The sequence below is a fragment of the Equus quagga genome, chromosome 5 (genome assembly GCF_021613505.1).
Source record: "Equus quagga isolate Etosha38 chromosome 5, UCLA_HA_Equagga_1.0, whole genome shotgun sequence".
Lineage (NCBI taxonomy): Eukaryota > Metazoa > Chordata > Mammalia > Perissodactyla > Equidae > Equus > Equus quagga.
In genome coordinates, this window is record NC_060271.1 from 31,768,487 (window position 1) to 31,789,882 (window position 21,396).

At 36.4% G+C, this 21,396-nt stretch overlaps 1 protein-coding gene across 1 annotated transcript in view; it reads right to left on the reverse strand.

The window, feature by feature from the left end:
* Positions 1 to 21,396, reverse strand: part of KDM1A (lysine demethylase 1A) — a 57,315-nt gene that overhangs the window by 20,135 nt on the left and 15,784 nt on the right. The window contains exons 4-10 of the mRNA XM_046661768.1: positions 14,430 to 14,489; positions 9,272 to 9,405; positions 6,233 to 6,311; positions 5,504 to 5,596; positions 4,357 to 4,463; positions 2,733 to 2,814; positions 1,932 to 2,026 (exon numbers count right to left, since the gene is read on the reverse strand). Coding sequence (XP_046517724.1) covers positions 1,932 to 2,026; positions 2,733 to 2,814; positions 4,357 to 4,463; positions 5,504 to 5,596; positions 6,233 to 6,311; positions 9,272 to 9,405; positions 14,430 to 14,489 — 650 coding nt within the window. The remainder of the gene's footprint in view (positions 1 to 1,931; positions 2,027 to 2,732; positions 2,815 to 4,356; positions 4,464 to 5,503; positions 5,597 to 6,232; positions 6,312 to 9,271; positions 9,406 to 14,429; positions 14,490 to 21,396) is intronic.

A 21,396-nucleotide genomic window follows, 5' to 3' on the forward strand; every position in this document is an offset into this window, starting at 1 on the left:
TGATCAATGATAATCTTTGCCTTGGACTCCATTACTTCTTGAGGACTAAAGTAATATTCACTTCAGAGGCTTGCCTCCTCAATTCAATTCTCTACATTACTGCCTATCTACCTAAATACCCATCTGGTCATGCCACTTCCCCTGCTCTTGACCCTCTAAAGTTCCAACCTATAAGTCAGCCTAGCAGCAACATCCTCCACTCTCAACTTCAGCTGTGTATCATCTCACCCTCACCAGTATAATCCTCTCCTCCTTCAGAGACCTTCCTTAGACTCAAACCTTCTTCTGCCTCTAATGCCCTTCCCTCCACAACCACGTGTTGAAGTCCTGAGCCACCTTCATAAATGTGCTCCTTCCCTCCAAGTCTGTCCTCCCACCTCCAGAGATACTCTTTCTCTCCCCCTTGGCTCTTCCATAGTAATTTATTCTTCTATCTAACCCTTGGCAAATCTGCCTTGACTTTGTGTTACTGGTATATGTGTGAGTAATATGTTTGTGGCTGTTTTTTTTTTTAAACACAAATTTTAATGACACCTATTGTTCTTGATGCTTTTAGGTTCTTGGAGTCACTAGAATTTAAGCCCCTTAAGGGCAGAAAATATATCTTCAGAGCTTAGAACAGTGCCTAGATTTTGGCAAATGTTCAATGAATACTTGTTGACTTGACTTTGATTTGCTTTAAAACACTCCAGACAAAAAAAAAAAAAAGGGCTAGATAGATGAAACAAGTTCGGAAAAACGTGAGAGTCCATAATCACACTCTTTCTATTTTTGTATATGTTTGAAAAATTCCATAATAAAAAGTTGGGAAAAAATAATTATTTGTGTACAAGTCCCACTAGACTGTGGGGTCTTATGTGACAGGAACTATCTTATTCACCTCTGTATCCTTGGCAGATCTTTGCAGAGTAACAGAATGCAAGTTTATTGAATTGCTGAGTTAATCTCTACTTCGTCCTTTTTCTCTCTCTTCTTCCATTTTGTTTATTCTGCCAGAAGGCCAACCTCCCTCCAAAAAGAGCCCTGGCAGGAAATCTGGATCAAGAATGGAGGGGATGGGAACCAAAGCATTCCCTGAAAGTCAATCTTTCTCTGATACGAACCCTATAAAGCCCAAAGGAAGACAGAAATTGGTGAGGATATCCCCTGGGACCTACCACACAAAATTCAAGAGTCGAGATCTTACCATTTTTAGTAACAATAGCTAAACTGCCATAAACATAGCAAATCTTCTCTTCCTCAAAATATAAAGATGATAATGTGCTTATATCCTGAGACTTGTGGACTCTCTCAATCCTGACAGGGAAGTTGGTAAAACTCCTACTGAATACAAACTTTTGAATTTCACTCACTCTTAAAAATCAGGACTGACTTACATAGTCTAAGCCTATCACACAGTCGTTAAACTACTCTCATCTGAACGCCACTTCCATGCCACTGCCAGACTAAGTACATAAAGCTCCTAGCCTCTGGTCAACAACTACTTTAACCTCCCTTAGCATCTGGGTAAGTACCAGCATTTGGCTATTAGCCCATCAAAAACTTGAGCCTACAAACACAAACCTGAAATCATAAAGAGCACATGGAGCTAAAGCACATGATGAGAGGCACAATACAGAGAAATGAAGAATTAGGTGTTAATTCCACAGGTCTCTTGGAGTAGGTGGCCACAGCCAAGTAAAAAGATTAACTGTCTAGCTAGCCTTCATTAAATGTCTAATGATAAATGCCTAAACAGGCATGTGATTTGCATATACGCAATAATAATTCCTTCCTACACAGCTCAGAATTAAGGAACAATCAGAGGAACATCACATCCATTTCCACCCAGTTCATTTTTATATGACTGCATACTCATCCACACATTTCCCCAAAATTGTTTTCAACTGAACCAAAGAAATTTCGAAAAGTTCTGCCAGTCCTCCACTTACAGCTTGTCCATTTGCTTCATAAAGTGGGCATTTCTGCTTGATCTTGGCCAGTTCCATATTTACTTGTTTGCTGACCACAGCCATGGGATTCCCTCCTAGAAAAAACTCAAACCATTAAATTCAACACACCTATGATAAGATGACAAAAACTCTAAAGCAAAAACATTTTTCCTCAAAATTTAAATTACTCAAAGCTTAAAGTATGTGAATTATAAATCAAAAAAATGCCCAAAGTAAAATAAATGTAAAATAAGCATACAGAAGAAAGCAAATTACCTATAATCCCACAAAGTTAACATTTTATTACAAACGTTTCTAGACTTCATGTGCATAAAATTACAGACATACACACGCAAAAGGATAACATATATTTTGTTTTATAATCTTTTTTCAACTTAGTAATAAATTGTGGACATCACTTTATGTTATTACAGAGCTTAATTTTTAGTGGCTGTTAGTTCTCATTGTATAATAACTTGATCTTCCAATCTGTGGTTTCTAATGTTCTGTTATGCCACGGTAAAAAATATTCCAAACACAACATAGTCCACTTATCTATTTACTTGTATAATTTCCTAGAACTAAATCTGCTAGGTCAAAATGTACGTACAATTTAGATTTTATACACACTGATGTATCTTTTTAGGAAGACTACTTGGTCAATTTACCTCTCACTAACACTAATAATAGTATCCTAAATCAATATATTTTAAAATTGCATCTATGGCTTTAAAATACAAGCTTTAACAATCTTTTGAGTCTCAGATCTTGTATTACAGTACAAAACTAAGAATTACTTACCAAGACCTGTTACTACCATGGCTCCAAGATCAGCTACGTAGTTTCCTTTGCGAAAGGTAGCAACTCGTCCACCCACACGATCCTGTTTTTCAGAAATTAAATGGCTAAAATCATCAATTCTATTTTCACCATAAGGACCTGGCATGGTACCATCCCAGGCCTCTGTAAAGAAAGGTGTAGCTTAGAGTTTACATGGAGTGCAATGCAGGCACAGGAAGCAAAAACTATTTGAGGGAGTAGTAGACAATACAAAAGATATAGAATTAAATGATGTGATGTAGGAAACAATTTGACAGACAGAAGACATACCTAGTTATAGGTGCTATTATCTCTATAGCCAGCTGTCTCTGATACCACTTACTGTACGGGCTGAGCAAGAGCCACCCACACAGAAAATACTTGCTCACAAATTCCAAAACTAAATGCCATTTTTCTACCATCGTGTTCCAACTCTTGCCCCGCAGTCCCCAAAGTCAGCTGTGACTGATGTGGCAGATGACTTCTCTGGCAAATGGTTCTCCACCACAGCCCCTGGGGGCAGAGTGTCTTCTGAGCATGAACTGTTGACTGTCTCTCGCTCCTAAATAGGCCCAGGTTTCTCTCTGCTGACTAGGGATTTTCCAGTCTGGGGAAACCTTACTGAGCTGTAGGGATACTGCAATCATGGATAACATGGAGTACTCTGTAAACTCTAAACCAACCAACAAAAAAGCAAAACAAAACCCTGTAAACCAGATTAAGACTCTCTGTGGGTAAGAATCACAATGATCTCATTGTTCTTTACTGTATTCTTAGTACCCAGGACACAGAGGGCACAAAAACGTTATCTGAATTAACGAATAAAGTACTATTTTTAGTAGGACTATACAGGAATTATTTATTTCCCTATATTCTATTTGAAAAGAATATTTTAAAAAATTAGCAATTTATAAAAAACAATTAGGATTGCACTGCACAAAACATTCTGAAAGCTTTTATAGAATTTCAGATTTTTTTGGTTACCTGAGGTTTTTTTTTTTAACTCTGGGAATCTAGGGAGGCCTTTCAAGCCACTAGAAGATAATTAAATATCAAAAATAACTCACAAAAATAATTCAAACAGTAGCATCCTAACGTGATGTTCCTTTTTCCTTTCTGTGCCATCACCCCTTTCCTCTTTCAGTTTCCATTTCCCACTCTAGGACCAGTGACAAGGGAAGCAATATCTTGGTTCCAGCAGGCCCTAAAAGATGGCTGCTGCCTGAGAAGCAACTTCTTCTCCTTTACTAGCAAACAGGGACTACAACTCACTCTGTTCCACCACTAAAAATAACTGCCTCATGCAAAGGATATGTCCATGAAGGCCCCAAATTTGAAAGTTAACTGCAAGAAACAAGGACCTGAAAATATCCACCTAAAGGCTATAAACATCATTTACAAAGTCTAAATACTCACTGAGCACTTTTCAAAGTTGTACTATCAAAAGCACTTTAACCAATATAAATAACACTATTCAAAATACTTTGAGTGTTATACAAATCAGTTTGGTTTAATTCAAGTTGTATGACTCCTTAATTTGCAACAGATAATTTCTTTACCACATTTTCATTAGCTAAGGCTTCGAAACCCGAAATAAAATTCTTACCCTGGCTTCTAGAAGTGTGACATCCATTCCAAAACTCTGTAACTGACGAGCTGCTGCCAAGCCTGAGACGCCAGAGCCTATAATAATTACCTTTCCTGTCTTTTTAGCTAAAAATAAAAAATGAACAAAAATTAGAATATTTTATTATAGGTTTGAGAGTTTGTATTTATCATTTTTTATATCATAAAAACTTCTAGGTTCTTAACATGTCATGATGTCTTACAAAGAAAACAATTCAGAGAGTTATTTTCAAAATACGGAAACTATCTGAATACAAAGTAGCAAATAGCTGAAACTTATAAACTTTAATTCAATGTTGAAAATTAATAATTGAAATTATCTTACCTCAGTCACATGCTTCAGTATCTGTGACCCTTGGTCAACTTATTATGAATAATCTACTTCATTTACCTTACAATTATACTAGGATAATTTGAGCAGTCAACTTATTTGTTCTTAAAACTATTTTCTTTAAGCTCTACTCCTGTAGTCTTTAGTATTCCTTTATAAAGAATTACTAAAGCATCAAAAATAAATGTATTATAAATAAGCAAATAAATGTATTAATTCTAAAAATAAGTAGTATTTAAAAACTAGAAATGTGGGGGCAGCTTGATGGTGTACCTACACACCACTCATCAAGCCATGTTGTGGTGGTGTCCCACATACAAAATAGAGGACTGGCAGGGTGAATCTTCCTCAGCAAAAGAAAAGAAAAGAAATGCAACCTTGAGCAGTATAAAGAAGGTCAATGAGAGAAAAATCTCAAACTTCCTGCTTTCATAACTGACTTGGTTCATTTTTAACAAAATTTTTAAACTGATTTTTCTTAAATTGGAAATTCAGTATCTTTTACAAAGTACTTATTAAACCAGAAATTACAGGTAATGCACATGGATAAAAAGATTTTACTTTAAATTTGACTTATAAGATAAACTTGGGAATATTTTGGCTCCAAATATAGATACTAAATACAATACCAGAAGTCTCCTGGAAATAAAATGATAAAATAGGGGCTGGCCCCGTGGCTGAGTGGTTAAGTTGGCAATGGTTGTTAGCTCAGGTGCCAATCTTTAAAAAAAAAAAGATAAAATAGACTCCTAGAATCATAACTTAAAACCAGGAAATTCATTGGCCACGTCCTTACTTGGGAGGGGTTTTATCCTCTTATAGATGCCGAAGTTGATAAGACCATGACGCTCTAAATAACTGTGAACTCGGTGGACAAGTACAGTATCACCTACAGAATAAATAAATTTAAAAACATGTTTATATTTTTAGCAGTTTAAATAGGAAACTCTTTAATCATTCTACTTCTCCATCACGCAGTCATTCCATACATCTTTTCCATGAGCTTCAGATCATGTGACTCCTTTAGAAAAGTGATTCTCAGAACAACCAGTCTGTGAGGTAGTCCAAAATGCATATCACATAATTTGGAATTTTTAAGAATGGCATTCCATTATAGATAAAATGAAGGACAAAACAAACCTTTTTTAAAGTGATATTATGCTCGTTTACTTTGGCAAAACTTTACAAGACTTTGTTGGTACCAAGTGGGAAATGAGAAATTCAGAGAGCCAGCCAATTGCAGTCCACAAGTACTCCATGGATTAAAGTTGGAACATAGGTCTGGGGAAATTATTAGGAATCTCTTGAAACCACTCACCTGTCAACACAATTTCAAAACCAGAAAAACAATTACAAATAATGCAAAATAGTTTTTCTCCAAGGCTCATTTTTGCATAACACAAGGTGAGATAAGATGGAAATATGAATGAAAAAATTCATTATCAAGGAACCATGAGCCTCCTGGAAGGAAATATCAATTTTCACAATCCAGTCCAAAACTAGTCCTACTCAACACACTACTTACTGTTATAAGGTGCTTCTAATTGCTGGAGAGTAGCCTCAAATGTCAGCTGAATCTTTGGATTATCCAACCACAACTGCAACTGTATTTAAATGATAGAAATTGTATTACACACAGACAAACACCACTTGACCACTTTAAAATATACTTTTTTAAGGCCCTAAATATGGGCTTTCCATTCATTGAAACATTGAGGGTTATACTCTTGACAAAGAACTGACAAAACACAAAACCACGTCAAATGAGCGAATTATTAAAGAAGCTGGAAGATATTTAGCCTGAAAAAGAAAAATACCTAGTAATTTGCCGAGATCACACAGGTGGGAGGGAGGAACAAGGATTGAAACCTGGGTTGCATGACTCCAGAGACAGTGAGTAGATCAAATCCACAAAAACAAATGAGTGATTAGATATGCAGAGGCAGGGGGGAAAGAAGTGCCAAGGATAACACCTCAGTTATTGGCTTGCAAAACTAAGTGAGTTGGTATGCCACTCTCTAAACAAGGGTCACTGAAAAAAGAGATAATGAGTTTAGTTTCAAGACAACCAGAAGGAGGTATAAGATTGGCATCTAGATATAAGATCTGGGGCTCAGAGGAGAGTTAAGATCTGGAGACATTTGCTTCCACGTGATAATTCAAGCCAAATGTGCAGAAGAGGACTCCTGGGGGAAAAACAGGGGAGAGAGGAGAGAACCTTAAGCAGCCTTAAGGAACTTATGCCAGTTCACATAATGGCCTGTTGTTAAGGATATCCCTACAAAGCAGTCAGAGAAGACAATAACCAGGGAGGCAGGAGAAAAACCAGAATACTGTGTTAAGCTAAGAGAGCTGTATGTTTAAGAAAGGAGTGGTAATTATTTCAAATACAGTTGAAAAAGCAGTAAGATGGGGAATTAAAATATTATGGTACAAACAATGGACTCTAACGTGAATTCTCTTGAAATTGAATATACATCTGCAAAATGCAAGACCAACCAAATACCATCATATTTAAGTCAGCTAAAAATTAATAAAGACTGCTCCATAGACAAGTTTCAATGAAGGAGTTAATTTGGTTATGTGTAAATAAACCCAATTACAAAGAGATATGACCAAATCCACATGCATCCTCTACTTTTCTCTGTGGCCACTAGCAAGGGAAAGCGGAATTCCTGAAGTACACACTGGACCCAAGGTCCTCACCCCTCAATACAAGCCTTCTTCCTCCTTCCATCCTACAAAATAAAGCTCAGGTCATAGTTCTAGTTTAATAATCCTAAAGTTGTGCTTTTAAGATCTGGAAGCAAAAGATGTAGTTTAAGATGAGAGAACTGATAGAATTCTTACAGGAGAGAATGACTCATGTTCTGTTTTACAGCCAGAAATGACAACTCTAACCTGAGCTAGTCCTTCCCCAAATCTGGACTTCTGATCACAGGAAATGAATTAGCGAAAACAGAGATCACTGTAACTACACCACTGGAATTCAAGTAAAAAGCGAAAACTCCCCTCAGATGAAAAAAAAAAATCACGATTTTGTCTAAAATATCCACTTAGATCAAATGTTGATATGCTATACACAGAAGCTGATTCAATTATAAGACAGATTGGCCTCAGAAATACACATTAAGAATTTTTCCATTCTTTTTTTAAAAAAATCACCCTGTTTTCTCCTCACAAAAGAGAACCTTTATTCTGTTCTACAAAAACCCAGTACGACCTACCAATCACTCTAGTTAAATGCCATTTAACAATCCAAATTTAGTAGGTCTTTGCAGTCTACTAGCCAACATAAAGAAGTCAGTGGTGACCACAAAGCAGACATGCTGAAATGACACCTCTGAACTACATTCAGAACAGCTGAAAGCACAACATAAACTCCTCCTTCTCTGCGTCGCCCTAGAGGACAATGGGTATGTTCTGATAGAGCCTTGCCCTCCTCTACTCTACGGCTACAGAATCTCTCATGAATAAAGGACACGCAAGAAAAATTCACAGAACACATACAAGTGACTAATAAATGTGAAAAAGCAGTCAAAGTAATCAAAGAAATGGAAAATAATGAAATGGTTTTGGTCTATTATTATAGCAGCACCAATTATCATTGTTTTAACACCAAAAACAGGAACAGAGCAATGGGGGCTGTCAACTGGTTCAGCCTTTCCGGGAAGCAATCTGACAACATGAATCAAAACTTAAAAACTGTTCATACTTTTTGACAAGGTTGTTTTCCCCCTAGAAATCTATCATAGGAAATAATAACCAGAGATAGAGTCAAGAATGTATAAAGCTGTTCAGAGCTTAATAAAACAAAAAAAATTAAAATATGTATTAACATTTAATAAATTAAATTTTAATATTTAATAATAGATTAAATATTAATATTTAATAAATTAAATGCCCAACAGCTAATGTGTGACCGACTGTTGGACAAAATATTATGCAGATATTAAAATCAATCATTTAGCCAGAGGTGGAGGTTGAACCAGACGAGAAGAACAGAATAAAGGTCTTTCTTATCCTGGGAAGGAAAACTGATTAATATTATTATTTTTTAATTATTTTTTTTGTGAGGAAGATTGTCACTAAGCTAACATCTGTGCCAATCCTGCTCTATTTTATGTGGTATGCTGCCGCAGCATCGCATGGCGCTAGGTCGGTGCCCAGGATCTGAACCTGTGAACCAGGGGCCACGGAAGCAGAGCATGTGAACTTAACTACTATGCCACTGGGCTGGCCCCCAAAGTGATTATTTTAAAAGTATATTTTAAAGAAATGTTTAAATAAAGATTCTTACTGTGTGTTTATGAGGTTATGAGGAATGAAAAGGATCCAAAGAAGGCATGGAAGTAGGATCTCAATTTTGTGAAAACAAAAATTAAACATATGTTTTTTTAAATATCTGAAGGAAAAGAAACTAATTGTTAACAATGGGTATCTCTGGATAATAGATTATAGATAATTTTAAAATTCTTTCCTCTCTATTTTTCCCCATATTCTCTGTAAAAGTAACATGCACTCTTTATAATCCAGGTGGAAAAAAGCTGACACAGAAACTCACTGTGCGGTTTCTAATGAACAGAAAAACCTTCTGGGTCTGCTGTGGGCCACTGATGATGTCTGGGAAACAGGCTGCTTCCTGAGATGTCATCCGGTCGTGAGGAAGTCTACTCTGGAAAGCTGCACCCTCCACACCTAGCAAAGAAAGCAAAGGACTTCTGGGAAAAGCGCAAGTGAATACAAAACCAGGCCTAACGATCATGCCTTCAAACTCTTTTTGCCAGAAGAACCTCTGTAAAGCTTTGCCTCATTCAGACTGAGCTCACCTCCTTTTTTAGAAAAAACTTTCAATTTGCACAAAAGCTAAAACATCCTTAAAATTTAGTCACTCTTTTGAGCTTAACATTCCAAAAATTGCAGTTTACTGATGAATGAAACAATATACCTTATAAGACATAACAAGACATTTAGAATATTTTCTTTATCCTCAAAATAACTTAATATTAGATACTCTAATTAAAATTAGCATCATTGATAGTGTACAATAAATTTTAAAACTAGAGAACCAGAATAAAGGAAAACACAACAGGAAAGCAAAGGAGGCTATGGAGAGAAAAACACAGTCCCACGCGTTCTTTTAGGATTACAGTAGAACAGGAGAGGACTCTGAGGCTTCATAAGGACCAGTACAAAATGCACGGCCTCGCCAGGGTACCACCCATCAGCTCTCACAATTCAAGGTTGGCAAACAGTGAGAGAGCAAGCAGACTACAACAAGGAGACGGAAGAGAGCAAACCAGTTACCTTTTCTGGAGGAAACATTAGAAATGCTTTAGTACAAATTATAAGTAAAATATGCTACTGCATATAGTACATATGCATATAGTGTAGACATACCCTATATACTACAAGTAAAATATATGTTATTTTGAAACTCTTAAACTTAGGTATTATTACTTTATAAGCTGGTAGTTAAGTATATCTTTATGAGATGTCCTCAGAAATACTTTACATATATTTTACTTGTACTTCTAAGATCACCTTGTAAAGATATAGCCAACCACCAGCTTATGAAAATATCAGGACACAATTTAAAGAGTTTTAAAATTCAATATCATTGAAGTAATTATATATGAGTAACAAAATAGGTACCAGATATCTATATTTAATCATTTTAAAGCACTAAAACAAGAAGTTGGAAGCACTGATAATGGAAGCTAAATTAAAAGAAAGGCATTAGTAAGACTAGGAAAATAACAAGATCAAGGCAGGTAAAGAAGTAACAGAAAATTATAGCTAAGCTATTAAGGTACTGTTTCCACAAAGACATTCACACACTACCTAGGGAAAAAAAATGGTTCAAAAGAGGTCAAGCAAAAATGCCTAATGCTAATAAGGGCTGCACATTAAGAAACACTGTTCTCGGAGACAAGGAGAAAAATCTATCCATCCACAGTAGATAACAAGGGTACAAATACTGTGTTCCCATTACTAAATCAACAATCCTCACATTTAATGATCCTCACCCTAAAATTAAAGACTGTCAGGACAATTCATTATTCCTAAAGGAAAAATAATAATCAGTAAAAGCCATACTATTGAGGGTGGAGCATGAAATTAAGAAAAGAAGAAATGCTGACTATCAGGGGTATAAGTTATTTTGGTAATGTGAAATTTTCTAAACTACACAGCTTTGATGTCCCCAGTCCCTACCCCAAATCACAGCAAACTAAACAGACAAAAAACAAAACCAAGACCCGAAACACGTCACATTGTAAGGAGCATTACCTACACAATAATCCAGAGTATTGGGACCAAATATCCCTTAATTGGTTACTTCTTGGTATATTTCATGAGTGTATAGTATTAACATGAAAACCAATGAACTCTATAAACTCTATTTCTCCCTCTCAAAAATAGGGATAGTTTTCTTTCTTAGCTATATTATCTTCTATGTTTAATAAGCGGTCACCGAACATCAATCCTACTGCAAAATACTACTGTCAGTGACAGTCAGGAAAACCGTGTAGAAAAACCCACTAAATTTTATATTACACTTGGCTTCTCATTCCATGTGTTCTTATCATCAAAAATCATTCTAATATAGTTGGCTAACTTTGGGAATCTTGAAAATATGTAACAATTAAGAAATTTTACTTATATAAGTCATGTGGCAGTTTTACAGCATCTTTAAATCAAACATCGAAAGTTTAAAAAAAGGAATTAAAGAAGCCAAAAGTTGTGACATTAATGTATGCGTGAAATAACATTCTTCTCCATCTCTATCTTGTACATAAGATATTTAAAAAACCCTGGTTATTCTTAAATACTTTATCAATTTTTTAAAATGAAAAATGGTCTCTAAAAACTCTCAGTAATTATTTCCTTCCTTTGGTTTTTACAGATGAAGAATTATCTCAAGGAAGAAAGACCATCACCAAAATCAAGGTGAAAAGGAAGAAAGACCATTATCAAAATCAAGGTGAAAAGTGTGCAAGATAAAAATCTAAACCTTTTTTCAAAGAAACAAAAAATGTTAATTTGGAACCTAAAACGTTCAGAAGCTAAATCAAAACATCCTTTTTATAGGATATTTCCAAAATGAACTAACAGACCACTCTGGATAATCTAACTCATACGTATCTCCTTTAGAGGGAAAAACCTTAAAGAATACAACAACTGACTCTAATAACACCCTTATTAAAAGGAAGTAGCAGTAGTATATATAACTCAGAAGTAATTTAGACTTGGCTCTGGAACACAGTCTTATACTCTGGTGTTTGTTTTACACTTTAACAGAATCTGGTATTCTGGAAATTCAGAACGTTTCAAAGATGCCATCCTAATTTTCTAAAAGCCCCAAGGCTGCCTACATACCAATCCTGCCCTCTGTTCAACTCCTCTTTCTCACCACTTCACACAGGAAATTCCAGCATCATCTTTCAAAATGCAGTCATGCTAAAGCAGAACTGCCCTTTCTAATGGTCTGACTCACTCACACTTGAAAACACAGTAAAAGAAGTTAAATAAGGGAATAATTTAGGCCTTTCCATACAGAGCAATTAGGCAGAAAAGAGGAGGGGAGACGTGAGGAGGATACAGGCCGTCTAGTCCATGAAATCATTTCCTCCCTGATTCTAATATGATACAGGGAGTAAGGTAACAGAGATATTAAAATTAACAGGAAAGAAAAGGAGGTCTCCATGAGTTACCTGCCTTTTTTCTCTCATAAAGTAGATAAATTAACTACAACTAGATTTCTAGCTGAAGAGTGAAAACAAAAGCCTGATAGGATCTACATATAAAGGACTACTTAAAATCAGTAAACTAGAGATGCACCATATCCAGTCCTATAATAGTTTAAGAAGAATAAAGAATAGGGGGAGAGGAGAGAAAAAGGAAAAAAGGAAAATCACGATTTCTTATGCTTTAGATTTTTTATTTTTAGGGTTGACACACACATTAAATGATTCTATGAGGGAGAGTGGAAGGAATAGTCCATGTGTAAGAAACAAGACCTCTGGGTTCTCACTCCAACTGCTGGTGTGCCCCTGGTCCAGTCATTGACTTTGTGTTCAGGTGCTAATCCATAAAATAGGGGTTATACAATACTATTTGTTTGAAGGCAGGAAGCTAGACATGATGACCTCAAGTTCCCTTCTTACTTTTAAGATTTAGGATGTATAGGCCAACTTGATGTGGATTTTAAAAAGTCAAGATATGATCCTGGTCCCAAGATACTCATGAGGGTCATCTGGCTTTATTAAGAGAAGAACTCTGATCACTTATAAGCATGGTGCTAACTTTGATTGATCATCCCACAAGCGCATGCTTCTGAACATGACCAAAGATCTGAAGAGAGATCTTGAAGAGTTCAGAACAGTCACCACCATTCCTGGAAACACTTAAAACTCAAGTTCTGCTAACATTAAGTCAGTAGCACCACAGTTTTATATGAAAGTCCACTTTTACTTTCAGCAATACAACGTATTGTTTACTTAAGCAAAAGAGTAAATTTATTCACGTAAAAACAAAAGAAAAACCAACAAGAAAATGCACGTCTTCAAGATTAAAGCTCTAAAGGCTACTCCTGATCCTCAACAGTTCCACGGAAGACCCAGCTGTGCATCACTCAGCGAAAAGCATTCTTGAAGGTTTATCTGTCAGATACAGACTCTGGATGAGGACTATCACTCCACAATGACCATGCACTGATTATCAACCGCCAATCCTTGACACAGCATTTACAGAAGTCTACTTCTAACCTTCTGGATCCCCTAAATACTAACCTCTGTGTTAGCAATGAACTATCTTTGATCCAAGAGAGTACAATACAAATATTCCCTGGACCTGCTATACACTAACAACAGATAAATAATTTTAAAGGAGACCTAACAGTTGAAAAGTGACAAACTACAAAAGTGAAGTAATATCTATTCCAATTCTATCCAAATGTATACATAACCAGCTTTGAGCACTGGAACACACAAAAACATCCTTTAAAAGAGGCAATGGATGAAATCCAGACATACTACTTTGGATTCCTGGAACAAATTTTAACTGTTCCAGATGGACCCCTATAAATCTTTAACCCTTTACCTTTTCCTAGAAGTAAAAAAAATCTCATAGTTTGGTTGGAAAAGTAAGAGCATTCTGAGCAGGTTTTTTTTTTAAAGATTAATATTCATGTAAGAAACAAACTGTTTAAACTTCAAAATGATTAACTATGCAATGTTAACTGAACAAAACGTACCCGTCACCATGTAACCACATTTCTAAAGAGGTACTTGCCTGCATAATTCCTCTAACTAGTCCTACAATGCCTTTCAGGCCTATTTTTCGGGAACGCTTTCAGCCTACGGCTTCTCCACTCTGTGTATACAGCTCTATTTCTTTTTAAAGGTCCCACAATTCCTAAATCTATGTTTTATATTAGGTTTACTGTTAACTACAAAGGCTGCTGGGGAGAAAAGTACCCGCCATCTCCTCAAAAACACGAAGAAGAGCGGAGGGCTGAGATCGGCCTGAGGACTTCAAAAGGTTTTGCTTGCCTTTGTTCTGGCTACACCTCTCTTATCATACTACTCTGTCCTGTGGGCTCAATTTTCCCTGCGCTTCTGGCTAAAATGTGGATACCACAGCCAAAAACACTTGCAAGCATCAATCCCTGACTTGGCGGCTCTTGCTACTAAGTGGCAAGCATCTAATGCCACCCTCACCTGATGCTTGGCCGTCTCCATACCCTCCAGAACTGTCGTCTTGAAGTCCTCCTGCTTGCCCTGTGGAAGGAAAGAGGAGAACTCAGGGACCTTACTCCATAAATTGAGATAATATCTGGACATAAAGGCCTAATAGTTGGCGACTCACGAATTCACCACCAACTAGAAAACCCATATTCAGAGAGCTCCTTCTGGCATCAAGGCCCAGAGAATCACATCATAGGCTTCCAAATTCTGGTCAGGAAATTTCAACTTTACATGCTGATTCTTGTTGAAACGTAGCAGAACAAAGTACACAGTATTTCTAATCCCTAAATCTTTGCTGTCAGTCTTATTTAATAGTCAAGGTTGGATGGGGGGAAAAATGGATTCCAAATGTCTCTCACTACTCACTGCTAGACTAAGAGTGGGTGTGACATCAGCGCTGGGATCTAGAGTGGCAACAATTCAGCGTCTGCTCAATCTCTTTAGCTTTACTTTTCTATCTAAAAAGAATATATAGGACAACAAGCAAAACACATATTTTTAAAGAAAAATTCTCCCCTTGACTTTAAAGCAAGGACTATAACTAAAAGATTCAGTTCCAAAAGAAGTTTCATTTACTATACATACTAGACAGTGCTAGATCTGAATATGCCAGTGCTTCCTCAGTAAACTTTAAAACACCATACGACAACCTGCAGTCACATGCCAAGCACTGTAGATAGACACACACACGGCGGGGGGAGGGCTAGTGCAGGCAAAATCTTGGGGGAGCGTCTATCTCACACTACACAATAAGCTTGCTAAGACATTTTATTCATTGATTAATGTATAGAGCAACTTCAAGTATCAGCTTGAAAGTTCAATCTGAGGAAGTCAAGACAGATCATCTTTCAGACTCTTCCAAAATCTATCACCAAGACAGATGCTATGAACCTCTTAAGCTTCTAGCCACCTCATATACCATGGGAAAACTACAGTGAGATCTCTAGAAGATATGAAGACACGACTGCTCAATGATCTAAAACTGCATAAGCTTCATTAAACAGTTTATTTCAAAAGACTCTCGACTAGAAAGCAGACTGATTATTCCACCATTTGAGTTAAAAGAGAGCAGGAAAGTGAAACTAACACAGCCCCCTTACTGTAAGAATGCTCCCAGGTCTGTGAGACTTAAGATGACATCTCATCTTTCAGTACACGAAAGTGTTTAGATATAAATGATTTTTGACAATATTAGAATTTGTTGCTAGAAGGTATATCCTCTTCTTACAAGGTAGAATAGAATCTCATTCTAAAATTATTTTATTACGCTCTTGTCTAAAGGGACCTTTAGGTTCTAGGTTACGCTTCTCAGACAAGGCACAAAGTATATGACTTGTTGTTTACAGCCTTTGGAAAAGGGCAGAGAATGATGAAGAGATGACTCCAATTATGAAACCCAATCTACAAACTTATCTTGAAAACGCAGGCCTTACCTTTTAATTTTTACTTCTGAAGTTTGAATCAAAAATGTTCATTCTTAATAACGTCTAGATTTAATCATAAAAAATCTTTTAGAGTTAAAAAAAATTGTTGTCATTGTTTTGTCTGATTCTAAATAGAACCAAGCTAGATGAGAAGATTGAATTGTATTTAAAAAGGCATGGAGAGGGGCTCAGAACAATGAAATAAATACAGCTGCCAAGCATAACATTTAGGCATTAGGAATAATATAGCTCCTCTCTCAAATTACGTTCCTGGCTTGGCAAAGAATGAAAGCAACAGTCTTTTGTCATAAAGGCATTTCACTACTTCTAAAATGAACAAACAAAAAACACTTGCAAGCTAGCTATTAAGTCTGAATTATTTTATTCTTCCTCTTTCTATCATTTTCCTTCTCCCCCTACATGATACACAATATATGAATTAGTTTATTTTAAACTACAGGTAGCTCTCTTGACTGACTTTTTTCTGTCAATAGTACTTAACAGAAATATGGCTCTCCTACCCATGACTTACGTGCTCAACAGGTTAACAAGGTTGCTCCTGTACAACAAGGTAGGACAGTCTATTTTGTCTTCTGCTTTTGAAAAAAGGAACTAACAAAACTCTCATAAAGGTACTCTTCTTCGATAAAAATATGCAGGAAATATGGAAAATATTCAGTACCCTGGGAAGACTTTTCAAAGAGCTCCCTCCTAACAGCAGAAAGTCAAGAAAGAAATGAAACTCCCAAGGATCATTTCAGCAGAGAAAGAGGAGAAAACCAAGCAAGGTGATATAAACATTTAAGAAATGATGGAAAACAAAACAGAAAGTGCTTAAGATTAAGTAAAGGAACAATATATTTATCTCTTGACTAGGTGAAGGTTTATACCATGTTTGGAAGTAAAGATGAGGTTGCTATTTTCTCTCTAATCACAATACACTCATGAGTATTCTGAAGATGTCTACGTCTCCAAAGACAGCTGAAAACAGCATCATCTTTATTAGTGGTATTCTAGACCAATTGTTCATCATTTTCTTAAAAACACACAAACAAATGTTTTCAGCTAACTTTCCATCCAGGTTGTGTGTTGATTAGAACACACAAAATGCCATATTCATTTGCTCTTTGGGTCATTCTGGCCTAGGCCCCTGCTTCTGACAGTGGCACAAAGACAGAACAGCAGGCAAGTACCGTTGTTATCTTCCATGAGCTCAAATTCAAAACAGAAAATGAAAATATACAAAAGCAATTTTTTAACATCACCTTGATTTTGGCACCCTGTGCAGGAGACCTCCTTTTGTTTTCATGTGCACCACCACACAAAATCCTCAAGTTTGAAGTAGAGACCCTTAATACAGGTTATTTGTGCATATCTTCTCCAAACTGAAAATACAATCTTTTTGTTTTATCTTATATAGGAGCCTTTCATTTCTCCTCTAATGAACCGTCTGCAGATCTGTGAAATTATTCTTAAGATGACTGCAGTATTTTAGTTACAGTCATACTACTGGATGTTCTCTCATTTTGATTCAAATTCTCGAGAGACCACCCTTCCAACATCTTAAAAGGCGTCTACGGAGACTTTCAAACACTTCTATCAGGCAAGCATGCAGGTGAGAATCTTGGTTTGTTGTTCCCAGGAACATACTGACCAATAGATTCATATTTTGACTATTTAGTTTCCTGGAATCACATTCAAATTGATAACTTTTGCAAATATTGTGAGAAACTCCTAATCTTCTAGGAAATAAGGATTTTTAGACAGAAAATCAACTTATCAAAATTTTACCAAATTTACAGAAAAAAAGTCACCATCAAGCTACTGATTTCAATTAAACTCAACAAACTGGCAGAGGAAACAAACACCTCAAAAGCTAAAATCATCTTTGAACCAGAAACGTCCACTATATTAACACACTAGTTGAATTTCTTATTTAATAATCTCACTAACTAAATGTTTTCTGAATACCCATCCAAAAACTGCCAAGCACCAATACAAAAGTAGAATAGGGCGAGTCCCTATTTTCAAAGGGCTTATAGTCTAACAGGGGAAAAATGAAAAGTATACAGAAAGATTTTTTTTTTTTTTTTTTAGGAAACAGCAAGCTAACAGCGACTTGGGGAAATAGGGAAGCTTTTCTGAGCAAATCCAGAGAGGTCAGGTAGATGGGAGGCAGTGAAACCACCAGCATGGTCCAGAACATTTACAAAAGCAAGGAGAAAAGCACAGCCACGGCAAGTGCAGAAAAACCACAGAGAACCCTGCTTAATGAAGGAGATGATCTCCAAGAGCAGTGGGAGATGAAGCAGGACAGACAAAATGGGCGACCTTCAGCGTCAAGACCTAAACCGACCTTAAGAGTAATGAGAAGGAAGTGAATGATCTCCAGCAGGAAAGCAGTAAAACAAGTGACACTTTATTTAAACTAATCTGGTCACTTTGGACCAGATGGATTAGAGGGAAAAGGTAACGTAGATCAAGGAGATCCAATCAAAAGGCTACTGAAATAATTTAGACATGTAGTGAAATCCACTAGAATAAAAAGGTGACAGTGAAAATGGGTAAGGTGTAACAAATCAAAGAGGCCGTGCACAGAAAGATACATGACTTTACAACATGCTTGATAAAAGGGATGAGAGACTTTCAAGATGATTCCAAGTTGTTTTTTTTAAGTTCAGAAAGAGTGGTAATGCAACGGACAAAATGGGAAATTTGGGAGGCAGGGTAGTAAAATTAAATGGAAATACTCTAAAGATGGTTGGAAATTAAAGACTAGAACTCACAAGTAAGAATGAGGCTAAAAGACTTTTTAAAATAGCATGGAGGTAAGACGCTCAGAGTTTGAAGCAGTTGTACATGTATGATTAATATCATAAGGAAAGTCACAGTTTCAAAGAGGAACTGATCATCATAAATGACTGGGAAAAGTTAAAAAAAAAATTGAGAAAGGTAGTGAGTTATTGGTGATCATCATCACCTTGTGCTGCCCCCATCCTCTCTACTGAGAGTAGCTTTAAAAACACCTTCAAGCCTACCAGTGGATGCAGCTCTTTCCTGCTAACTTTTGACTATGATTCTTGACAGAAGAATACATGATCTATAGCAGTTCGAAGAAATGTAAAGGAAAGTAAATTAGGCTCACAGAGGTAGACTAAATTAGTCTGAAGGAAAAGCCTCAGGGGTTCCTTTGGAGCACATTAGAGGCATTTTAACACAGCTAACACTGAGCAATACTCTCCAACAAAATTATCCAAAATGAAATCTATGGGTTCCAATTGGAGCAGCAATTCCAGGGTTACACTGTCATTTAAAATACTAAAATAAAACAGATAGCCTTACTAAGGTCTAGAAAGCAAGAAAATGGTGCTGCTTGGGGTAGGAGCCTGCCTGGAATTTCCCAGTGTAGCACTGGAAGGGCAGCAGCACTGCTGAATGGCGCCTGAAGGCTTGCGGCTGGGGCAGAAGCGAGCAGCTCAGCAGAAGGGATCCTATACCACAGAAAGTAAAAATCCTAAAAGGGAGGAAAGCAAAGTTTTCAGAAGCCAATGGGAAGAACAGACTTTTTCACATGCTGTTTCCCTCCACGTTCCATAGTAGGGATTTTCCTTACTTATTTTGTTGCAAAGTCTTGGTTTGTAGCTCACTTTTCAAAATGTTCCAAAGAACATTCAGATGCTATATTACATTGCTCAAGTACTTAACGTGTGTCTGAGTAAACAACAAAGTTTATTTTCTAGTTATTCACCTGTTTTTAAAAAGGCCCAAACTGAACTTTATTCTGGACCTGCTATTAAAAGAACCACTATAACATTTCACAACTGATAACTGTGAGTAAATTTCCCCACGAGAGAATCCTTTTCCTTCTCCTGCTCAAGCAACAGTCTCTCAGAACTCTATCTACATCTTCCTGGACCATGATTAGAGACTTCTTCCATCTTAAATGGGATTTGAGTCTGCCCTGCGATGAAGAAGATAAAATTTCCTGGGCATTAATTAACCATATGTGCTCTTCTAATCTTCAAATCGAAGATGCAAAAAACAAAAACACAACCATATCCTCATATGTTTAAAATTTCTGTGATCAGTAAATATGGCAAAATGTTAACATTTGTTATATCTCAATACGTCGATAATGGATTTCGATTATGTTATTCTCTGAGGAGAGAAAATCTATATTAGAAGTACCAAGATTTGCCACTCCTCCTATGATTTAACATATAAAAGCTTAAAGAATGACCTATTTTTTAAGTGACACGGTATTAAAAATGGGCTACTACCAACCTTTTCCAGTTTACAAGTGATGGAGTATACATGTATGTCGACCTAGTCCACAACCTAAGCTGATATTTTCTGAAAAAAACATCAATTCACCTTATTCCTAGTTCAACTCTGTGTTTAATAAATACAAGATGTTTGTACACAAAGCTGGAGTTCTCATTTTCTCATTCGATCTTCATATCAAGCCCCATTTTGCAGAGGAGAAAAGCTCCACAGACAAAGTATCCTGTCCTTCTATTATACCAGGATCAGACCAAATGAAGGATGGTGGCAAAGACAAATCAGGGAAATTATAAAAATAAAGTTGCTATTACTATTGTCTTAGTAAAAAATAAAACAAAATAATCAATGAAATGAAATCATTAAGAAAAGCAGCTCAATTTCTCAAAGACCAACCAAACTGGTAGCATCTGATCCAAGCGCTCTTATCAGCCACAAGCAGTGAACAGTCAAAAATCAAGGATCTCAGACTGCTTCCTAAAAGTCCAATTTCATTCCTTCATGTTTATGTAAAATTTCCAAAATCCAATTTTGGGAAAAACATTTAAAAACGACTTCTGAGTTCTTCCCATATATTGAATACACTTTTTTGGTATTGTTTCTTCACTGTAGCAAATTATTAATATCTGTAACCCTAAACTGAGTCTGTGAATTCTTTGTCGGAGGACCCAGTTTTCAGCTTTGAACCCTCAGAATCCAGCACCATGCCCACAACAAAGCACTGGAGTTTTACAATCAATGTGTATAGAATAAAGTCAATAAGGAACTGTCACATTTGGGGGAAATCTTATTTTGTGTAGAAATGTCTGTTTTATTTTAAAAAGAATTTTCCCTTCCACACTACCAATATCCTACCTTTTTTTATTCTTCCAGTAAACCAAGAAGGATTTGGGAAGACGTACTTCCCTCCCACTCTTTCTGCCTCCAAGTCTCCAAATTTTTATAATCAAATGTAATATTTAAGAGTATTTTGCTTTCTATTACACATTTATGTATATATTTGTGTCTCATACTAGGCTATAAATTATCTGAGAGTGGGGACCATGTACTGTACAGTAATATGTACCTTGGTCCATTTTTAGTTAACTCTCAAAAATATAAAAATTTTGTTGAATTGATCTGGATTACCCTTTCAGCCTGTGACCTTTTTTCCCCAGCCCTCCAGTAAGTTATTCTGGAGCACAGTTCCAAATCAGAATACTGAAACAATGCTACACCAAAAAAAAAAAAAAAAA